Source organism: Littorina saxatilis, linkage group LG3, assembly GCF_037325665.1.
Source record: "Littorina saxatilis isolate snail1 linkage group LG3, US_GU_Lsax_2.0, whole genome shotgun sequence".
Taxonomy (NCBI): Eukaryota; Metazoa; Mollusca; class Gastropoda; order Littorinimorpha; family Littorinidae; genus Littorina; species Littorina saxatilis.
In genome coordinates, this window is record NC_090247.1 from 75,114,071 (window position 1) to 75,133,603 (window position 19,533).

The 19,533-nt window shown below is 45.3% G+C and overlaps 1 protein-coding gene across 3 annotated transcripts in view; it reads right to left on the reverse strand.

The window, feature by feature from the left end:
• The window catches only part of LOC138963266 (uncharacterized), a 63,125-nt gene that overhangs the window by 16,307 nt on the left and 27,285 nt on the right, over positions 1 to 19,533 (reverse strand). For all 3 annotated transcript variants that reach the window (XM_070335334.1, XM_070335333.1, XM_070335332.1), the window contains 6 exons: positions 14,731 to 15,142; positions 13,741 to 13,928; positions 12,045 to 12,204; positions 11,147 to 11,332; positions 9,693 to 10,152; positions 8,862 to 8,978 (listed from right to left, as the gene is read on the reverse strand). In XM_070335334.1, the coding sequence (XP_070191435.1) occupies positions 8,862 to 8,978; positions 9,693 to 10,152; positions 11,147 to 11,332; positions 12,045 to 12,204; positions 13,741 to 13,928; positions 14,731 to 15,142 (1,523 nt within the window). The remainder of the gene's footprint in view (positions 1 to 8,861; positions 8,979 to 9,692; positions 10,153 to 11,146; positions 11,333 to 12,044; positions 12,205 to 13,740; positions 13,929 to 14,730; positions 15,143 to 19,533) is intronic.

Sequence of the window (19,533 nt, forward strand, 5' to 3'; positions counted from 1 at the left end):
TGGGAAAACAGGACATCCTTGGGACCAGCCAAGTCTTGATGCTAACTACAGTCATACCTGCGATAACAGGACATCCTTGAGACCAGCCAAGTCTTGATGCTAACTACAGTGATACCTGTGATAACAGGACATCCTTGAGACCAGCCAAGTCTGGATGCTAAGTTCAGTGATACCTGCGATAACAGGACATCCTTGAGACCAGCCAAGTCTTGATGCTAACTACAGTGATACCTGTGATAACAGGACATCCTTGAGACCAGCCAAGTCTGGATGCTAAGTACAGTGATACCTGCGATAACAGGACATCCTTGAGACCAGCCAAGTCTTGATGCTAACTACAGTGATACCTGTGATAACAGGACATCCTTGAGACCAGCCAAGTCTTGATGCTAACTACAGTGATACCTGCGATAACAGGACATCCTTGAGACCAGCCAAGTCTGGATGCTAAGTACAGTGATACCTGCGATAACAGGACATCCTTGAGACCAGCCAAGTCTTGATGCTAAGTACAGTGATACCTGCGATAACAGGACATCCTTGAGACCAGCCAAGTCTTGATGCTAACTACAGTGATACCTGCCATAACAGGACATCCTTGAGACCAGCCAAGTCTTGATGCTAACTACATTGATACCTGCAATAACAGGACATCCTTGAGACCAGCCAAGTCTTGATGCTAACTACAGTGATACCTGCGATAACAGGACATCCTTGAGACCAGCCAAGTCTTGATGCTAACTACAGTGATACCTGCGATAACAGGACATCCTTGAGACCAGCCAAGTCTTGATGCTAACTACAGTGATACCTGCGATAACAGGACATCCTTGAGACCAGCCAAGTCTTGATGCTAACTACATTGATACCTGCGATAACAGGACATCCTTGAGACCAGCCAAGTCTTGATGCTAACTACAGTGATACCTGCGATAACAGGACATCCTTGAGACCAGCCAAGTCTTGATGCTAACTACAGTGATACCTGCGATAACAGGACATCCTTGAGACCAGCCAAGTCTTGATGCTAACTACAGTGATACCTGCGATAACAGGACATCCTTGAGACCAGCCAAGTCTTGATGCTAACTACAGTGATACCTGCGATAACAGGACATCCTTGGGACCAGCCAAGTCTTGATGCTAAGTACAGTGATACCTGCGATAACAGGACATCCTTGAGACCAGCCAAGTCTTGATGCTAACTACAGTGATACCTGCGATAACAGGACATCCTTGAGACCAGCCAAGTCTTGATGCTAACTACAGTGATACCTGCGATAACAGGACATCCTTGAGACCAGCCAAGTCTTGATGCTAACTACAGTGATACCTGCGATAACAGGACATCCTTGAGACCAGCCAAGTCTTGATGCTAACTACAGTGATACCTGCGATAACAGGACATCCTTGGGACCAGCCAAGTCTGGATGCTAACTACAGTGATACCTGCGATAACAGGACATCCTTGAGACCAGCCAAGTCTTGATGCTAACTACATTGATACCTGCGATAACAGGACATCCTTGAGACCAGCCAAGTCTTGATGCTAACTACAGTGATACCTGCGATAACTGGACATCCTTGAGACCAGCCAAGTCTGGATGCTAACTACAGTGATACCTGCGATAACAGGACATCCTTGAGACCAGCCAAGTCTTGATGCTAACTACAGTGATACCTGCGATAACAGGACATCCTTGGGACCAGCCAAGAGTGTCCCTGCATTACAGGTGGCCTGTCATGTAGATTTTGATCATGGTAATTGGCAAAGGGACAACAGAAAGTGTCCTTTCATGAGAGGTGTCCTCTCACCCGAGGGGCCTCACATCACAGGTACTTTCTTTATTTGGTGTTTAACGTCGTTTTCAACCATGAAGGTTATATCGCGACGGGGAAAGGGGGGAGATGGGATAGAGCCACTTGTCAATTGTTTCTTGTTCACAAAAGCACTAATGAAAAATTTCTAAAGTAAATTTTGATTTAATTAATATACTTACCCGAATCACATTAGCATTGAGTCACATGAGATGCTTAGCACTGAAAAACGCTTACCTATCTAAGGGAAGCAACCCCATCACCAAAACGAAAGCGAAAGTAGCTTAGGTAATGAGCAGTCACACTGGGAGTTACCTCCCATATTGGTGTGCACACGTCACTTCCCATAACTCCACGTGTCTACCTACCCTCATACGGCTTTTACACAAACATCAAAACCATACGCGGGGCAGGCGGGAGGGAATCCAATATGTGATTCGGGTAAGTATATTAATTAAATCAAAATTTACTTTAGAAATTTTTCATTAAATTTCATATTCTTACTCCGAATCACATTAGCAGATAATCATCAAGAAGGCGGTGGGAAAGAAAAATCTAACTCACTCTAAAAACCTTGCCAGGAAGTAGCCCCATGCCAACAAGGCAGGGAGGGCTCGGTGGAAAGAAAATTCTAACTCACACTAATCCTTAGCCAGGAACTGGCACGCTGCCAACAAATCAGGAAGGGATCGGAGAAACAAACCTGATTGACAGCCAAGGAGTCTCTAATCAAAACTAGCCAAAGGAAAACCTCAGAGGGCTAGTAAGCTGTGCCCAAACCTTCGATCAATCCCACGGACAAAAAAGGGAAAAGGCACAGAGAGAGACCAAAGCTCTGGATTAAATGAACCCGAGCTAAGTAGCGGAGGGGGAAAGACAATCTGCCACCCCCCCCCCCCCCCCCCCTTTCTTCTTCTAGGAAGGAAAGTTCAACCCAACAAGAAGCGTGGACAAAGAGAGGCAGCTCAAAAAGAAGGGCGACCAATCACCACGTAAAGGAAAGAGAGAGACGTCCGAGTACCAGGTACCCGAGTCCAACTCGATGACGAAAACTCACAAAGAGCGTCAGCGTACATAAGTTCCAAGAACAAAAGAGTACGCAATTCAGTCTGCTTGTAGGAAAATCGAAAGAGAATCCAAACCCCAGACTGAAAGCGAGACTGATAAGCATAAAAAAAAAACCGTGGCGCCAAGCAGTCGAGGAAATTCCTGAGAAAAAATTCTCCGGAAAAGCTGGAAGATACGTTCGTAGCCAAATCGAGAGAAAGCTGAAACTTGGACGAACCAACCAGAAAAGACGGAAGGCCAGACAAAAGGCAAAACCCTTTAGCCATTGTTGCCTGTGGTAGAAAGGTGACTGTAAAGGGAAACCCAACCCAACGGCAGTCGCTCTAACTCTCCTCATTTTAGAATGAGGATGAAGAAAGCGTCGGGTCCACAGACATAGGCACCCGAAAAAGCGAAGTCAAGCAGCTAAACGCTGCCGAACAACGCACAGACTAAGGCTAAGAGCCACAGAGCCCGTAACCCAGACGCCATTCCAAAATACCCGCTGAACACCGGCAAAGGAATGACTCAAAGGTTTCGGAATATTAGTTAGCCCTCTGCCGAGAGGAGAGGACTAATCAAAAAACTGAGAGAGAAGGTCAGCCACAAAGGATGATCGTTCGAACTGATATTGCCGAAGACAATGCCCCCTCAGAAAATCTGTATGTCACCTCCGAGGACGACTTAAGTGAAACTTAAGTTTGGACGAAACATCAGAACCAGTCCTTGCTCGAGAAAGGCAGAGCCTGACCCAGCGAAAGACCAACACCGGCCGCATAAATCAGTCATTGTTCCTAAAGCGCCGACGTAACCATGACGTCAGTAAGAGAACAACTCTCCGGCTAACCGGAAATGTGACCGGAACAGCAAATTGTGGCTGAAACGACTGTCACCCTGACCGCCAGAAGCCAGCATACCCGAAGGTCAGCCCGAAACCCACCGGAAGAGATCCCAGAAGATGCTCAAGCCGGTGGACTTAACTCGCTGTGTGAACATCGCTAAAGAGCGAAATCAAATCCCGTCGACACCCAAACGCGTGAGCGAGGTGAAAAGAGGATAAAAGCACCTGATCTTCGTTCACCCTAGGAAAGGTTGAACAAAGAATGAAGACGACATCATCGTATTGATCTACACCAAGTGTAAACAAATCAATATAATCCGTAAGTAGCCAAAACAAGCTAAGGCTAAAACTGTTCCGTAACTTGTCTTGAGGGACAGGAAAAAGGAACAGAAACGGCAGGAGTACCACTTCAGGTATGGGATGAAATAGCCCAAGAACCTGTAAAAAATGGTATGCCACAGAAGAGGAATCTCCAAACCGAAGTAGGAAAAACTCCCTCTTCCCAACCAAACGGAAGTTGTCATCGCCGTACAGGCACCCAAAGAGTGTGCCAAAACAGCTGACGTCCTTCCGGAAAACAAGTCTGTTCGCTAGCCTCAGACCCACAGTCGGGGTGGACAAGCAGGCGACAAAGACCAGTGGCATAAAAAAACGATGCACGAGTAACCCGGAAACCGGAAACTCGCGTACCGGAGTATCACTTTGACTTATACTCTGACTGGAGTGAGAGTAAAGAAAGCCAAGTGAAGAAAGCCCGAAGGCCTATACCACGGAGGGCCCAGAGGCGGAAGGAAACACGCAATAACCGGAGACCGGAGCCCGTGTCTCTGGAAAACACCTGCTCATCCCTTGACTCAGAGGAAAAGGGTAAGAGGAGAGGCCATCCAACCACCGTGTCTGGAAAAGCGGAAGTCACAACACCCTCGGGGTGAAGCAAAAACTGCCCCGGCTGAAGCACAGAGTGCGACAATGCCGACCGCGTATCCAGCCAAAGCCAGAAAAGCAGCCCCTGAAACCACAGAATGCGGAAACGAGGACTGAATAGACTGAGGCCGAAGCCATAAAAGACCGGAGGCCAGTCGGCGGTACCGTACAGCACTTCCCCGTCGCCTTAGCGTACGCGTGCCGTAGGACCACCTAATCCGGTGAGGACCGGAAAAAACGCAGCCGTCGCAACCGCAAAAGCGGAAATGAAGGCTGCATAGACTGAGGCCAGAAGCCATCAAGCCCGGAGGCCAGTCTGCAGTCCATCCCATCATCGGTGCAGAGAGAACGCATGAGGGAGGACCTATACTTCCGACCAAAACCGGAAATGCAGCGGCCGTAAACGGCAGCCACATCCAGTCCATCCCGTCACCGTTGTCCGAGCGAACGCATGAGAGAGGACCTATGCTTCCGATAAAACCGGAAACGCAGTGGCCGTAAACGGCTGCCGCTACTGTTCTGTATAGACCGTGACCACGGTGGGTAAGACGAAAGTATCAGAACAGGGGTTATGCTTCCGGTTGAGAACCGGAAACGCAGGAGCCATAAACGGCTGCCGTTACTGTTCTGTATAGTCCGTGACCACGGTGGGTAAGACAGAAGTATCAGAACAGCGGTTATGCTTCCGGTTGAAAACCGGAAACGCAGTAGCCGTAAACGGCTGCCGCTACCGTTCTGTATAGTCCGTGACCACGGAGGGTGACAGAAGTATCAGAACAGCGGTTATGCTTCCGGTTGAAAACCGGAAACGCAGTAGCCGTAAACGGCTGCCGTTACTGTTCTGTATAGTCCGTGACCACGGTGGGTAAGACAGAAGTATCAGAACAGCGGTTATGCTTCCGGTTGAAAACCGGAAACGCAGTAGCCGTAAACGGCTGCCGCTACCGTTCTGTATAGTCCGTGACCACGGAGGGTGACGGAAGTATCAGAACAGCGGTTATGCTTCCTGTTGAAAACCGGAAACGCAGTAGCCGTAAACGGCTGCCGCTACCGTTCTGTTTAGTCCGTGCCCACGGTGGGTGACAGACGTATCAGAACGGGGGTTATGCTTCCGGTTGAAAACCGGAAACGCAGTAGCCGTAAACGGCTGCCGCTACCGTTCTGTATAGTACGTGACCATCGTGGGTGACGGAAGTATCAGAACGGGGGTTATGTTTCCGGTTGAAAACCGGAAACGCAGTAGCCGTAAACGGCTGCCGCTACCGTTCTGTATAGTCCGTGACCATCGTGGGTGGCGGAAGTATCAGAACGGGAGTTATGTTTCCGGTTGAAAACCGGAAACGCAGTAGCCGTAAACGGCTGCCGCTACTGTTATGCCGCAGTCCGTGCCCACTGGGGAAATGTCGGTATTGGCAACAACAGGAGAATGCAAGGAGTGACCCTGCCCCAAAGAACTGTCTCCCCTAAGGGAGTGTCCAGACGTCTCACGAGGACTGTAGGACCAGTTCAACTTACCGGTAATGCCACCACAGAAGCGGCCACCGACAAGGCAGGAACCTGCTTCCCGGAAATGGAAGCATCCAACAAGGAAGCCAGGAACCGGACAACCACCACGGAAGGGAGCAAGACACTGCCGACCGCCGTGGAACGCTGCATCTCCTCTCTCCTCAATGCCGAACTCTGGGGCAAAGATAACACGAGAGAGGACACCAAAAACCCCCCTCCAACAAGAAGGGAGCACAGAAACAACGGACGTGAACGACTGCGCAAAGCACAAGTGCTAGAAGCAGAAACATGCACGGACAAAGAGGGGATTGCAGCCTAAACCACAACCCCAAGCTAAACAAGTCGCGTAAGGCGAAAATACAATATTTAGTCAAGTAGCTGTCGAACTCACAGAATGAAACTAAACGCAACGCAACGCAGCAAGACCGTATACTCGTAGCATCGTCACTCCACCGCCCGTGGCAAAGGCAGTGCACGTGGAATTGACAAGAAGAGCGGGGTATTCGTTGCGCTAAGAAGGATAGCACGCTTTTCTGTACCTCTCTTCGTTTTAACTTTCTGAGCGTGTTTTTAATCCAAACATATCATATCTATATATTTTTGGAATCAGGAACCGACAAGGAATAAGATGAAAGTGTTTTTGAATTGATTTCGAAAAAAAAAATTTGATAATAATTTTTATATATTTAATTTTCAGAGCTTGTTTTTAATCCGAATATAACATATTTATATGTTTTTGGAATCAGCAAATGATGGAGAATAAGATAAACGTAAATTTAGATCGTTTTATAAATTTTTATTTTTTTTCACAATTTTCCGATTTTTAATGACCAAAGTCATTAATTAATTTTTAAGCCACCAAGCTGAAATGCAATACCGAACCCCGGGCTTCGTCGAAGATTACTTGACCAAAATTTCAACCAATTTGGTTGAAAAATGAGGGCGTGACAGTGCCGCCTCAACTTTCACGAAAAGCCGGATATGACGTCATCAAAGACATTTATCAAAAAAATGAAAAAAACGTTCGGGGATTTCATACCCAGGAACTCTCATGTCAAATTTCATAAAGATCGGTCCAGTAGTTTAGTCTGAATCGCTCTACACACACACACACACAGACGCACATACACCACGACCCTCGTTTCGATTCCCCCTCGATGTTAAAATATTTAGTCAAAACTTGACTAAATATAAAAAGGCGACGGCGGACGAAAGCTAAACTAGCCTTAAACGTCAGCCTAGCCAAAAAGCTAAAACCAAACATAGCTACTGATAACCGAAACGACGGACGAACTATCAGACGCTAAGAAAATACGAAAAACTTCGCACAAATTACTGTAAGCACGTAAGTCCAATGGACAGAAAACTTCAGTAATTAAAAAAGTTCAAAGAACAACAACTAACCAAGCTTGTAAACTACCCGAGTAAACAAGCAAAGGCGACCTACCAAAAACATTAAAGTCAGCAAAGCTAACAAGATGCAAATGGCGAAAAAACATACGGCTAAAATTACTGAAACACGCAAGCCGCAACGGCCTGCCAAGTCAGTAAACAAAATAATTCTCTAGAGAAACACCCAAAATAACCATGCTTGCCGAACCCAAAGGAGGCCCGCACGGCTAAATACCATTATAATGGAAGTTAGCAAGCTAACTGAACACACTTACAATGGCGACAAAGCAACAAGTCACTGACAAACAAGTCCGAACACGGACGAAAGTTCAGCAACAAAAGCGAGAAAGAGAACACAAAAACAGGAACGAGCTCACCAAACAGCAGTAGTGACGAGCAGACAGACAGGTAACATGGCCGGCAGGTGTCACAACAACACAAGAGCAGACCATAGGAGCGAAAAATTTCAGTGACCTTTCCCTCAGAGGTGAAAAGATCGTATGAGGGTAGGTAGACACGTGGAGTTATGGGAAGTGACGTGTGCACACCAATATGGGAGGTAACTCCCAGTGTGACTGCTCATTACCTAAGCTACTTTCGCTTTCGTTTTGGTGATGGGGTTGCTTCCCTTAGATAGGTAAGCGTTTTTTAGTGCTAAGCATCTCATGTGACTCAATGCTAATGTGATTCGGAGTAAGAATATGAAATTTAATCAAAAATTTGCTCCAGGGGCTTGCAACGTAGTACAATGTATTACCTTACTGGGAGAATGCAAGTTTTCAGTACAAAGGACTTAACATTTCTTACATACTGCTTGACTAAAATCTTTACAAAAATTGACTATATTCTATACAAGAAACACTTAACAAGGGTAAAAGGAGAAACAGAATCCGTTAGTCGCCTCTTACGACATGCTGGGGAGCATCGGGTATATTCTTCCCCCTAACCCGCGGGGGGTATCACAGGTATCACTGTATGAACATACATGAGTGATTCAAAAACACTTTGCACAGACATCAATTCTTGCTGCAAGCTCTGGCAGAGTTACTGTTCTTTTCTAATCTTCCCTTCTGAAAGTGTCAATATTATCCCAAACTTGCCAGACGCTATCACTACTGCAATTCTGCATAAGACTAAAGAATCTACACAGCATTCACATCAGATTTCTTCTCAATTAATGCGAGTTGGAGATGGCTTGCGGTGGTGGTGGTGGGAGTAGCTGGGGGCAGGGAGGAAGGAAGGGGTAGTTGGATAGCAAAGCTCTTGTTTTTCTCAACTGCAGTCTGCTATCTCTGGCTATCTAAACATTAAATTGCTTGCAAAATCAACTCACTTGAGATAGAAGTCAATGATCACATCGTTCAGGAACTCTCCTTCATGCAGACAAAAGAGGTCCTCGTTTGTTATCGTGATTGCTCCTTTTGTCGACATTGAAGGGTAGGTCAGTAACCTGTAAAAATAACAGCATATCAATAATTGGTTGCATAAACGTAAACTTGCCTACATTTCCTTAACCAACAATGAATAAAACTCCGAGATAACATATCACAAATTTCAACATGAAAGAAACCACATCTACGTGTTCAAAGTCCACACATAACATCCAACAGGGAAAAGACCCATCAACTGAGTATTCTTGTGTGTGTTGTTCAGCTTAACTCTACTTGGAACAACAATCACCATGACAGGTGACACCAGCATATTCACTATCACTACAAATACTTTTTTGTTCATCCTAAATATTACGCCATGAACAACCCAGTCGTTAACCACACAGGCAAGTAGGTTTTTAACAATGGCAGTTGACCTTTTGCACCAATGATAAACAGTTATGTAGAAAAATGGGAGAGATTTTGCAGGGTTTGTGAGGAGACCTGACAAGAAAGTATCCGTACTATATTGGAACTCCCCTACTAAGACCCACCGATTTAAGGTTTGCCCCCATGGACATTACGCCCCCATAGACCTTACGCCCCCATAGACCTTACGCCCCCATAGACCTTACGCCCCCATAGACCTTACGCCCCCATAGACCTTACGTTTTTGGATTTTCTGTTCATATCCTCTGTAAATTGACATCCTTTTCAAGCTTGCCTCCTTCTTACGTTCCAAATCTCATATTTGTAAAGATCTTTAAATGTTCCACTGTATACCCATGACTTACTTTTCAACAGGACCGGTAAAAATGATCCTGGGTGGTGAGGGAGAGTGACTGGTCCTGCCCTCTGGAGGAGTATCAAACGCTGACGGAGAGTCCTCCCCCGCGTCCCCAGCGGCCAAGTGCAAGTGACCGTCTGTCTCCTCCTGACCCTCCACCCCCCCGCAGCTGTCCCCCTGGTCACTCAGAGCCTGGGGGGTGGACGAGGGGGTGGTAGAACCTGGGCTGGCAGTCGTGCTAGTCGCAGCGTTCAACTTGTGGTAATTGCGCAGCGCACGGTCCGTCAAATTGGTCAGGACGCCGGGCGTGGATTTGACCAGAAGGTCGTTGGCTTCATCGTACGTGATCTCCCGGAGGAAGTCGGGGAATTCGTTTTGCACGCGGGCATAGTCGCTGAGCGTCTGACGCATGCCCTTGTCGTTGGTGACCAGGTCGATGATGACCACGATCATGTTCCTCTTGGGGTCTGTGGTAACCATGTAAATACCTTAGCAGTGGTACACAAACCATTTACAACTTCGTTTCGAAAAGGGCTTGCACACAATGCAAATAACAAAGCAGTAAACTAAAAGTAAGAGAGAGAGAGAGACCAACAGACAGACAGAGAGACGGACAGATAGAGAGAGAGAGAAGGAAGGACACAATGGTAAGAATCGCTATACTTACTTTTCCACAATTTTAATTTTGTGCTCTTGCTTTCTCGAGATTACAAACACAGGATTTAGCTATAAACTAACATAGAGATAACAAACACAGGATTTAGCTATAAACTAACATAGAGATTACAAACACAGGATTTAGCTATAAACTAACATAGAGATTACAAAGACAGGATTTAGCTATAAACTAACATAGATTACAAACACAGGATTTAGCTATAAACTAACATAGAGATTACAAACACAGGATTTAGCTATAAACTAACATAGAGATTACAAACACAGGATTTAGCTATAAACTAACATAGATTACAAACACAGGATTTAGCTATAAACTAACATAGAGATTACAAACACAGGATTTAGCTATAAACTAACATAGAGATTACAAACACAGGATTTAGCTATAAACTAACAGAGATTACAAACACAGGATTTAGCTATAAACTAACAGAGATTACAAACACAGGATTTAGCTATAAACTAACATAGAGATTACAAACACAGGATTTAGCTATAAACTAACAGAGAGATTACAAACACAGGATTTAGCTATAAACTAACAGAGATTACAAACACAGGATTTAGCTATAAACTAACATAGAGATTACAAACACAGGATTTAGCTATGAACTAACATAGAGAATAAAAAGATTCTAAGATGAATGATGAGAAACAATGCATGCCAGTCTCCAGTCATCGACTTCCCTGCAAGCAAAATTTCTTCAAACTTTTGTCTGATAAACTCGGACAGAAAGAAATCTTACCTTGACAAACGAAAAGAAGAAGAAGAAATCTTACCTTGACTGCCGGGGTCAAAATACTCTGGAGAATTTGCCATCATTCTGAGGCTGGAGCGGAGACGATTGCCGCAACCAGGGGTGACCTTAAGGAAGGCGACCGGTTGAGACTGGTTCAAGGAAAAGAGGATCTGTGTGAGCTCTGTGACGTACACGAAGAAGTCCAGCTCCTCCTGCGTCCTGTCACCTGGGGAGAGAAGACAAACATGTTTCTTGAGGTTAACAACAAGATGAGGTTGACAAAACTGGTGTGTGCATGCGTATTTGGTCCTGTCACCTGAGGAGAGAGGACAAACATGTTTCTTGAGGTTAACAACAAGATGAGGTTGACAAAACTGGTGTGTGCATGCGTATTTGGTCCTGTGTACATGGATGCATTTGGGGACAAATTGACCGTTTTGCTTTTCGTTTTGTATTTTTGTTTCCATTTAAATTATTTGTTAGATTGTTGTTCTTGGTGGGTTTGTTTGGGTTTTTTGTTTGGGGGGGGGGGGGGATGGCAGGAGGGGGAGAGGGGAGAGGGAGGAGGTGTTAGTATCTCACACAGTGAAAACATGCTCACACCACAGATACATTCAAACCAATTGTCAAGACATGACTGCCGTGTTTTCAAGAGCCAGCATATGTCTCTAGCAGAAAAAAACCAGAATGTACACAATCTGAATGTTGACATCCTAAAAGGGATACATCAGCATCTTTCCTTCCACTCAGTATTTTGGCAACACATCTTACCCAAAAGAGTTGTTGCCATTGTTCTGAAACACTAACTCAATCCTGTCAAAAATGGTGAAAAATTGGAGGAATAGGACAAATCAAACCTAAACAAACCACACCCATAAGCACACACACACACACTCACACTCACACACACACACACACACACACACACAAACACTCACCAATGACTTTGAACTGTATGCTGCGAGTCATGAAGCGAACCTCCAGACCTGTGGTTCTCATACTGCCAACCCGCACCCCTCTCACGTTGAAGTGAACACCGTCACTCACAGTCACTATTGCAGGGGGTGGGGCCTTTGGCACTGGCGGGCAGCGACCGGACTGAAACACACAGGCAAAATAAAGCGCCTTGAAATAAAACATTTCCTCAGCAGTCTTCTGATACAACCATCATGTGAGCAGACCTGGGAACCCCTGTTTTGCACTTTGAGTATTCTCAAACAAACTTGGTGTATTTTCCAAAAAATGAGCGTACTCCACACAGCGTTTGCACATCCATGATTAAAACATGCCTCATGCGCGTCCGTCACACTGTTAATTAAGTTTACCTATACATTTAAAACAAATGCTTTTTTCATTTTTTACTGACACAAACTGTACCGTATTTTGACGGACTACAAGCCGCGACTTTTAAAAAAAAATCGCATTGCGGCTTATAAAAAGATGCGGCTAAAACGTTACCTAAACTTGAATAGCATTCACCTGATGGAAGTCGCCGCGGATTTTCATTTCGCTCGATTAGCGATTACCGATACTTTATTAGCTCTCTACTCAAGACTCGGCGCTATTCTCTTTCTTTCGCGAATCTTCGTTTGTCAACAAGTCGTCGTGACAAGCGTACAGAGAAACACCGGATGTATCAGGATCTCGCGCGCGCGAGATTTCGTTTTTTTGTGTCTCGCGATAGTTGAGGAGCGAGAGCCGCCATGTTGTGCAGTTTTCGTCTGCTCGAAATGTGCGCAAAAGTCGTAAATCATCCCAAAAAGCTTATTCCGGGCGGGACTACATGTGTGTGTTGGTTACAAATTGTGTGTGTGTGATATTTTTCTTCAAACTTTTTCACTTTTCTTCTTTGTTTCACTTGTTTATTCTCGGAGCCGATTTTGCCAAATACTGTACTTTTGTTTGCCTGGTTGTTTTGATTGATTGACACGATCCGATTATATTTTTTTCGACGGCGGCTAATATAGTGACGTAATCATGTGCCAAAATACTGGATCGGCTTCAGGATGGGCTTGTGAAGAAAAGTAGTCTAGGAATTTTTCTCGTCGTATTTTTTTCCCACTGACCGTACTGAGCGTATTCTCGACAATCATGCGTACAAAATACGGCGAAATCGTATGGGTTCCCAGGTCTGTGTGAGGCATTCTCCAAATCAGTATTTCTTTGAGAATCTTTTTTCCTTCTAAAAAATCTTGTAGTAAACTAATGTACACGTATACTTTCACAAATTCACATACATAAATTCTCCACTTCTAGAATTCTGCACGAATAATTCAAGGCAGCATCAAATGCAAATCTGACTTTTTCCACGAATCTCCAGGAAATATAGTTTCCAATTTTCCATGCATAAATCTATATAAAATGAATTACTGCCATATCAACTTATATACAGCCTCAAAGTACCATTTGCTAAGGCTGAAAACACTAAAGGTATTCATGTAAAACAAGAAAAAAAAGAAGTGAGCGAGAGAGAGAGAGAGAGAGAGAGAGAGAGAGAGAGAGAGAGAGACAGAGAGAGACAGAGAGAGAGAGAGAGAGAGAGAGAGAGAGAGAGAGAGAGAGAGAGAGAGAGGAGAGAGAAATGATAAAAAAAAACAAAAATCACCAGGCTCATTTTGTGATAAGCCTACTCACAGCATCAGCCATTCTCTGTTTCCGCCCCATGCCAAATGAAGACGTAGGTTTAACGGGTACAGAGAAGAAGTCGTCATCGTCATTCTGAGATGTGGATGTGGACGCACCAGCAGACACTGACACCCGACGACTGCCTTCACCATTGGGACCAGGGCCGTCATCCTCATCACTGGATATCGTCAAGGTCACTGCAAAACATGGGAAGGTGAGTCACACTCGCCTGCTGGTAATGCTTTACATACTTCTCATTTAGTCAATGCTCTCATCCCGCACATGCAGCGATGCACATGCAAACACTGCATAAGCCAAAACCAAAAGTCAAAGGTATCATTCTAGTGCCTATTGCATTTCTCTCTATGAGTTGCTGATTGCAATCAATATCGCTTGCTTTTTTCTCTCTCCCAAATTTCTCTTTCCCATTTCTGAGTTCAAAGATCTCTCTGTCGCGCACACACTGTGCACATGACACAGGAGTAGCACCAGCTGTTCCTAAAACTAGTAAAAGGCACTGCACATGTTGCACAAACAACATACAACAGGACTATAAGTATAACCGCATCCTTTCAGCCATTGACCTAAACAGGTTTAATATAACATTCACTGCAAAAACAGCACACACTCTCAGCACACAAGATAACATAACAGTTATCTTCCAAGCTGTTCCTTTGTATGAACTGCCATGGAGATAACACTGTAAGTCTTAAAATTTAGTAATGTAAGCATATTATTGAAGCCGTTCCTCTGCACTGGTGGTTGTAACAGCTGTTTGGGTAACGGCATGTGTAGCACACACACACAGACACCGAACATATTAAACAAGTCCAACATGAAAAAGACCAATCCACTGGAAGAGCTTTTCTGAAACTTTCCAAACACATACTACAAGAACAGTGCAACCCCAAACCACAGGTGTATTCACATAGAAACATACAAAAACACACATGCATGCAAGCACGTGCACCCACACACACACAAAGAATGCAGTAATACCTGGTTCCTTCGGTTCCTTGGGCTTTCGGGTCCGGCCTACTCCGCGAGAGCCAGCACCCCGCCCTCTCCGAGTGAAAGTACGTCCAGTTGGTTTGATAGTAAACTCACTGGAGAACTCCTCCATTTTGTTAGCGAAGGCTGAATTCTGCGTCTGCAGTTTACTTCCGTAGAAGGCCTTCTTGTCTATAATAGCGGCTGTGCAGGTGGGAGTGTCAGTGGAGGAAGAAGTGTTTATTTTTCCGCCGCCTACAGTTCTTTCAGTTTCACTCTCATTTTCCACCGGCTGCTCAACCTTTCGCCTTTTTACTACCACCTTAACGTCCACAGGCAGCTTTCTACTGCAGCCTTCACACACTTCAAAGTCCACGCTGCAGTACCCACAGTACTTGCACAACGCAGATCCATCCTCATCCTGAAACAAAGATAATGCCACATCATATTACGCTAGAAATGCTAGAAAACGGAGATCATGCAAACAGTGATGTATTTTCAAGGGTCTTTGGCTATGTCAAATTTTAGAAACAGATGAAAGAATCACTTTCAGAATCATATGAACAAGCAGAAAAAATCACTCAGAACAAAGAAAGAATGTTTTTGCATTTCGAAGATAGTGAAATCATACAAAGTTCAAGTTTCCAAAAAAAAAACCAATTCTCACTTTGGGAAAACTGTAAAATACTGAAACCAGAAGCAGAAACGTACATGTACTTATCACACAGAACATGCATAGGCACATTTGTTCGAAAATTTTAAAAGTAAATTTTCATTTGATTAATATACTTACCCGAATCACATATAGCATTGACGCAGTCTGAGATGCTAAGGTCTGAAAATCGCTACCCGTCTAAAAACTTTAAAGGGAAGCAACCCCACCACAAAAAAGTGTAAACGGATGCGTTGGTAAGGACGCCAGACCATGGGAGGTACCTCCCCTTGGTGTGTACTACGTCACTACCGCTCCCGGACACGTGGTAAATCATACGGCTTTTAAAGAAACTAAAAACCATAAGCGGGGTTGGTGGGAGGGCATAAAGTATGTGATTCGGGTAAGTATATTAATCAAATGAAAATTTACTTTTAAAATTTTCAATTAAACTACATATTCTTACTCCGAATCACATATAGCAGATAGCTTCAACAAGGCGGTGGGAAAGAAAAAATCTAACTCACTCTTAAGTCCTAGACAGGAACTGGCCCGCTGCCACCAGGGCAGGAAGGGACCGAGAACCATCCTGCCGGACAGTCGCGATGTCTCTTAGGCAAAAGTTGAAAAAGACATCGCCAGAGCGCCAGTAAGTTGTGCCCAGCACTTCGTCCAATCTCCTAGACCGTAAAACGGCCAAGGAAGAGACCCCAGCCCTGAATTAAAGGACCCGAGCCGAGTCAAGGGGAAAGACAGGCTGCCCCCCCCCCCCCCGCCTTCTATTGGAAAGGAAATGCCAATGCCCTGGAACGACCAGTTCGGGGGTTTTAAGGCATATTTTACAGTGCTGTTGGTGCCTACTTGCCGAGTGACTAGCTGGGGTCATATTCTAAATGAAATATAGAAAGTTATATATCAAATGAAAGGAAAATGAATAAGCTTTTCATATTTGCAAAGAGAATTGTGCTATCTGTAAAGGTAAAACAGGTTATGGGGGTGACAACATGATTTTTGTTGAAATTTGTACGCCCATTTTTTGGAACACGTGACAAGCACAAAGAAGAAATTTTTTTTGTGTTCAGTTTATTTTAGATATGCTGCTAACTAGTCTGTTTTGGCATTCATTTTACATAACATAGCAAAGTTTTTTTGAGTTTTGCTGATAAACAAAAAAGTTATTGTCACCTGAATACCCCCACCCAAATTTCAAAGTTGGACGTTTCATGCCCAAGGCCCCCCCCCCAAATAATATTCTGTTTACAGTATCCTGACTGACCCTATTTTTTCGCGCGACCCTAGACTTTTGTTTGGCATTTGGTAAAAAAAAAAAAATTTAAAAAAAAAAAAATGTGAAAAAAAATAAAACATTTGAAAAAAAAAATAAAAATTTGAAAAAAATAAAAATAAAAAAAGGGGCTTTGTTTTTTGGCAAAATAACTTAAAAATATGTTTTGGGAAAAAAATATAAAAAAAAAGTCCCGACCTACCGACCCTATTTTTTTGGCCTATGTTACCGTTAACAGACTTTTTTTTTGTGTGCCTAATAATGCATTTCTATAACTAACTTATAACAAAAACCCAGCTTGTTTCAGTCATAAAGTGTGTCTTAAATATGAGTTTATCCACTGTCCGACCCATCCAATGTAAAAAAAAAAAAAAAAAAAAAAAAAAAAAAAAAAAAAAGTAAAATTAGATAATTGGTCAGTGGAAAACTACAGGGGGGGCAAGGGAGCGAACTGGTAAGAGTTAGGGTTGTCCACTCAGTGCTGAGTAGGACGAACTCTCCAGGTGACCGTAAGAAAATCATGCCAAAGTATGCGACACCTTGGGATGGAGTGGGGCCCGAAAGGGCCTGGGAGATAGAAGTCAGCTCCAGAAAAGCGTGACCGATCTCCTCACAATGAGCGAGAGTTGCGTTATGGTCCTTGTCGAACCAAGACAAGAAATCCATGTGCTCCTGGGTTGTGACAGAAAACGCCAAAGAAAGAAATGGCTGTGATCTTCGACGTCGTTACCCGTCGAGTATGCTTGAGAAGGGTGCCGTAACCAGCAGTCATGCTGCCCTCAAAAAGGGATGGTGGGATGAACTGGAAACCAGAACCACCCTACAGCAGGACCCTCCAAAAAACCCAACTGACCGCCCGTTATCCTCTACCAGTCCATGCGAAAGCAGATGGAAATAGTCGAGGAAGCAGCGACTTCCGGTTGTGCATAGGCAACCGGAAGTGAGGAAATCACGGTGGCCAAAGCCTGGTGTGACTGGTGACCATAAACAAAATGGCTGAAAGCCGTAGTGCCCGCAGGTCAGTCTGCTTGTAGATAATTGAATGTGTATCAAAAACCAAAACAGAAAACAAAAACAGCTGGTGGGCATAACCGGAAACCGGGAAGCCAACCTGTTATAACACTCCCGAGAAGAGTGTTCTCAGGAAAAATCTGGAAGTTACTTCCGCCGCCAAAACAGTGCCTCCCTGAGTTTGGCCGAAAAACCAGAACGCGTCTGTCTACCTCTGAAAAGCTGAGGGTCAGACTCGGAGACCGACGGGCAAAGCCGTAGTCATAGTTGCCTGTGGGAGAAGGGTGACCGGGAGACGGAAACCCGACCAAACGAAAGTCGTCCTGACTCACCTCATGCCTAGAATGAGGGTGAAGAGAGGAAGAGTCGAAATCCGAAGTCACAGGGACCGAGAGTGCAATAGTCGACACCGCTGAAGGCAGGACGACTATTGCACAGGCTAAGGCTGAAAGCCGTGATGCCCGAAGGCCAGCCATTGTTCCGAACTCCTCACAGAACGTAGGGAACAAAAGATTCAGCTGACGATTCATGTGCTGGGCTGAGAGCCAACAGCAAAGAAACCAGAACATTAGCTAACCCTCTGCCGGAAGGAGAGGGCTAGCCGAAACCTGAGAGAGGTGGCAAGCCACAGAGGATGACTCCTCGACCCGGAAATAGGAGTGCCCCTCCTACAAAATCCGGAAGTCATCTATTACCAACGGGGCAACCGAAGCGGAAGCCTCCGAAGACAATGCACCCTCAGGAAAATATCTGGATGTTACTTCCGCGGCCAGGGCGGGGATGTAGCTCAGTCGGTAGCGCGCTGGATTGGTATCCAGTTGGCCGCTGTCAGAGTGAGTTCGTCCCCACGTTCGGCGAGAGATTTATTTCTCAGAGTCAACTTTGTGTGCAGACTCTCCTCGGTGTCCGAACACCCCCGTGTGTACACGCAAGCACAAGACCAAGTGCGCACGAAAAAGATCCTGTAATCCATGTCAGAGTTCGGTGGGTTATAGAAACACGAAAATACCCAGCATGCTTCCTCCGAAAGCGGCGTATGGCTGCCTAAATGGCGGGGTAAAAACGGTCATACACGTAAAAGCCGTGGAAGTTTCAGCCCATGAACGAACAAACAAACAAACAAACTTCCGCAGCCAACTCAAGCACAGCCTAAGTTTGGACGAAAAACCAGAACGCGTCAGCTGCCAAAGAAAGACACAGTCAAACTCGGAGCAGACGGACAGACAGACGGACAGACAGACAGACAGACAGACAGACAGACAGACAGACAGACAGACAGACAGACAGACGGACAAAGACCGTAGTCCAGGTGCTTGTGGCAGAAGGGTGAACAGGATAACCGGAAGACAGAAACCCCACCTAAACGGAAATCGTCCTGCCTCATCTCATGCCTAGAATGAGGATGAAGGTAAGAATTGTCGAAGTCCGAAGCCACCAGAACAGAGAATGCAAAAGCTGACACCGCAAACAGGTGGAATGGCTGTTGCACAGGCTGAGGCTAAAAGCCTGGCCAGCCGTTGTTCCCAAAACCCAGACGTACCTACGTAACCGTCAGTGAGAGGAACATCCTTTCCGGTCAGAGCCGGAAGTGCGACAGACAAAAACCACACAAAGTGGTAGCGAAAGTTGCACTGACTGAGGGCGGAAGCCCGAACGCCCGTAGGCCAGTCCTAGGTTCGAACCGGAAGAGACGGCGGCGGGTGCTCGCTCCTGCAGATCTATTCATAAAAGCACGAGAACGCGCTCAGACGGAGGTCTCCGAAATCGAAGACAACTCCAGAAGTTGACGTCCGATGCCCTCCGAAGCGACAAGGGTATGATCTGGCACCAGAACACCCGAATCCTTCTTAGGCTGCCTGCCAAA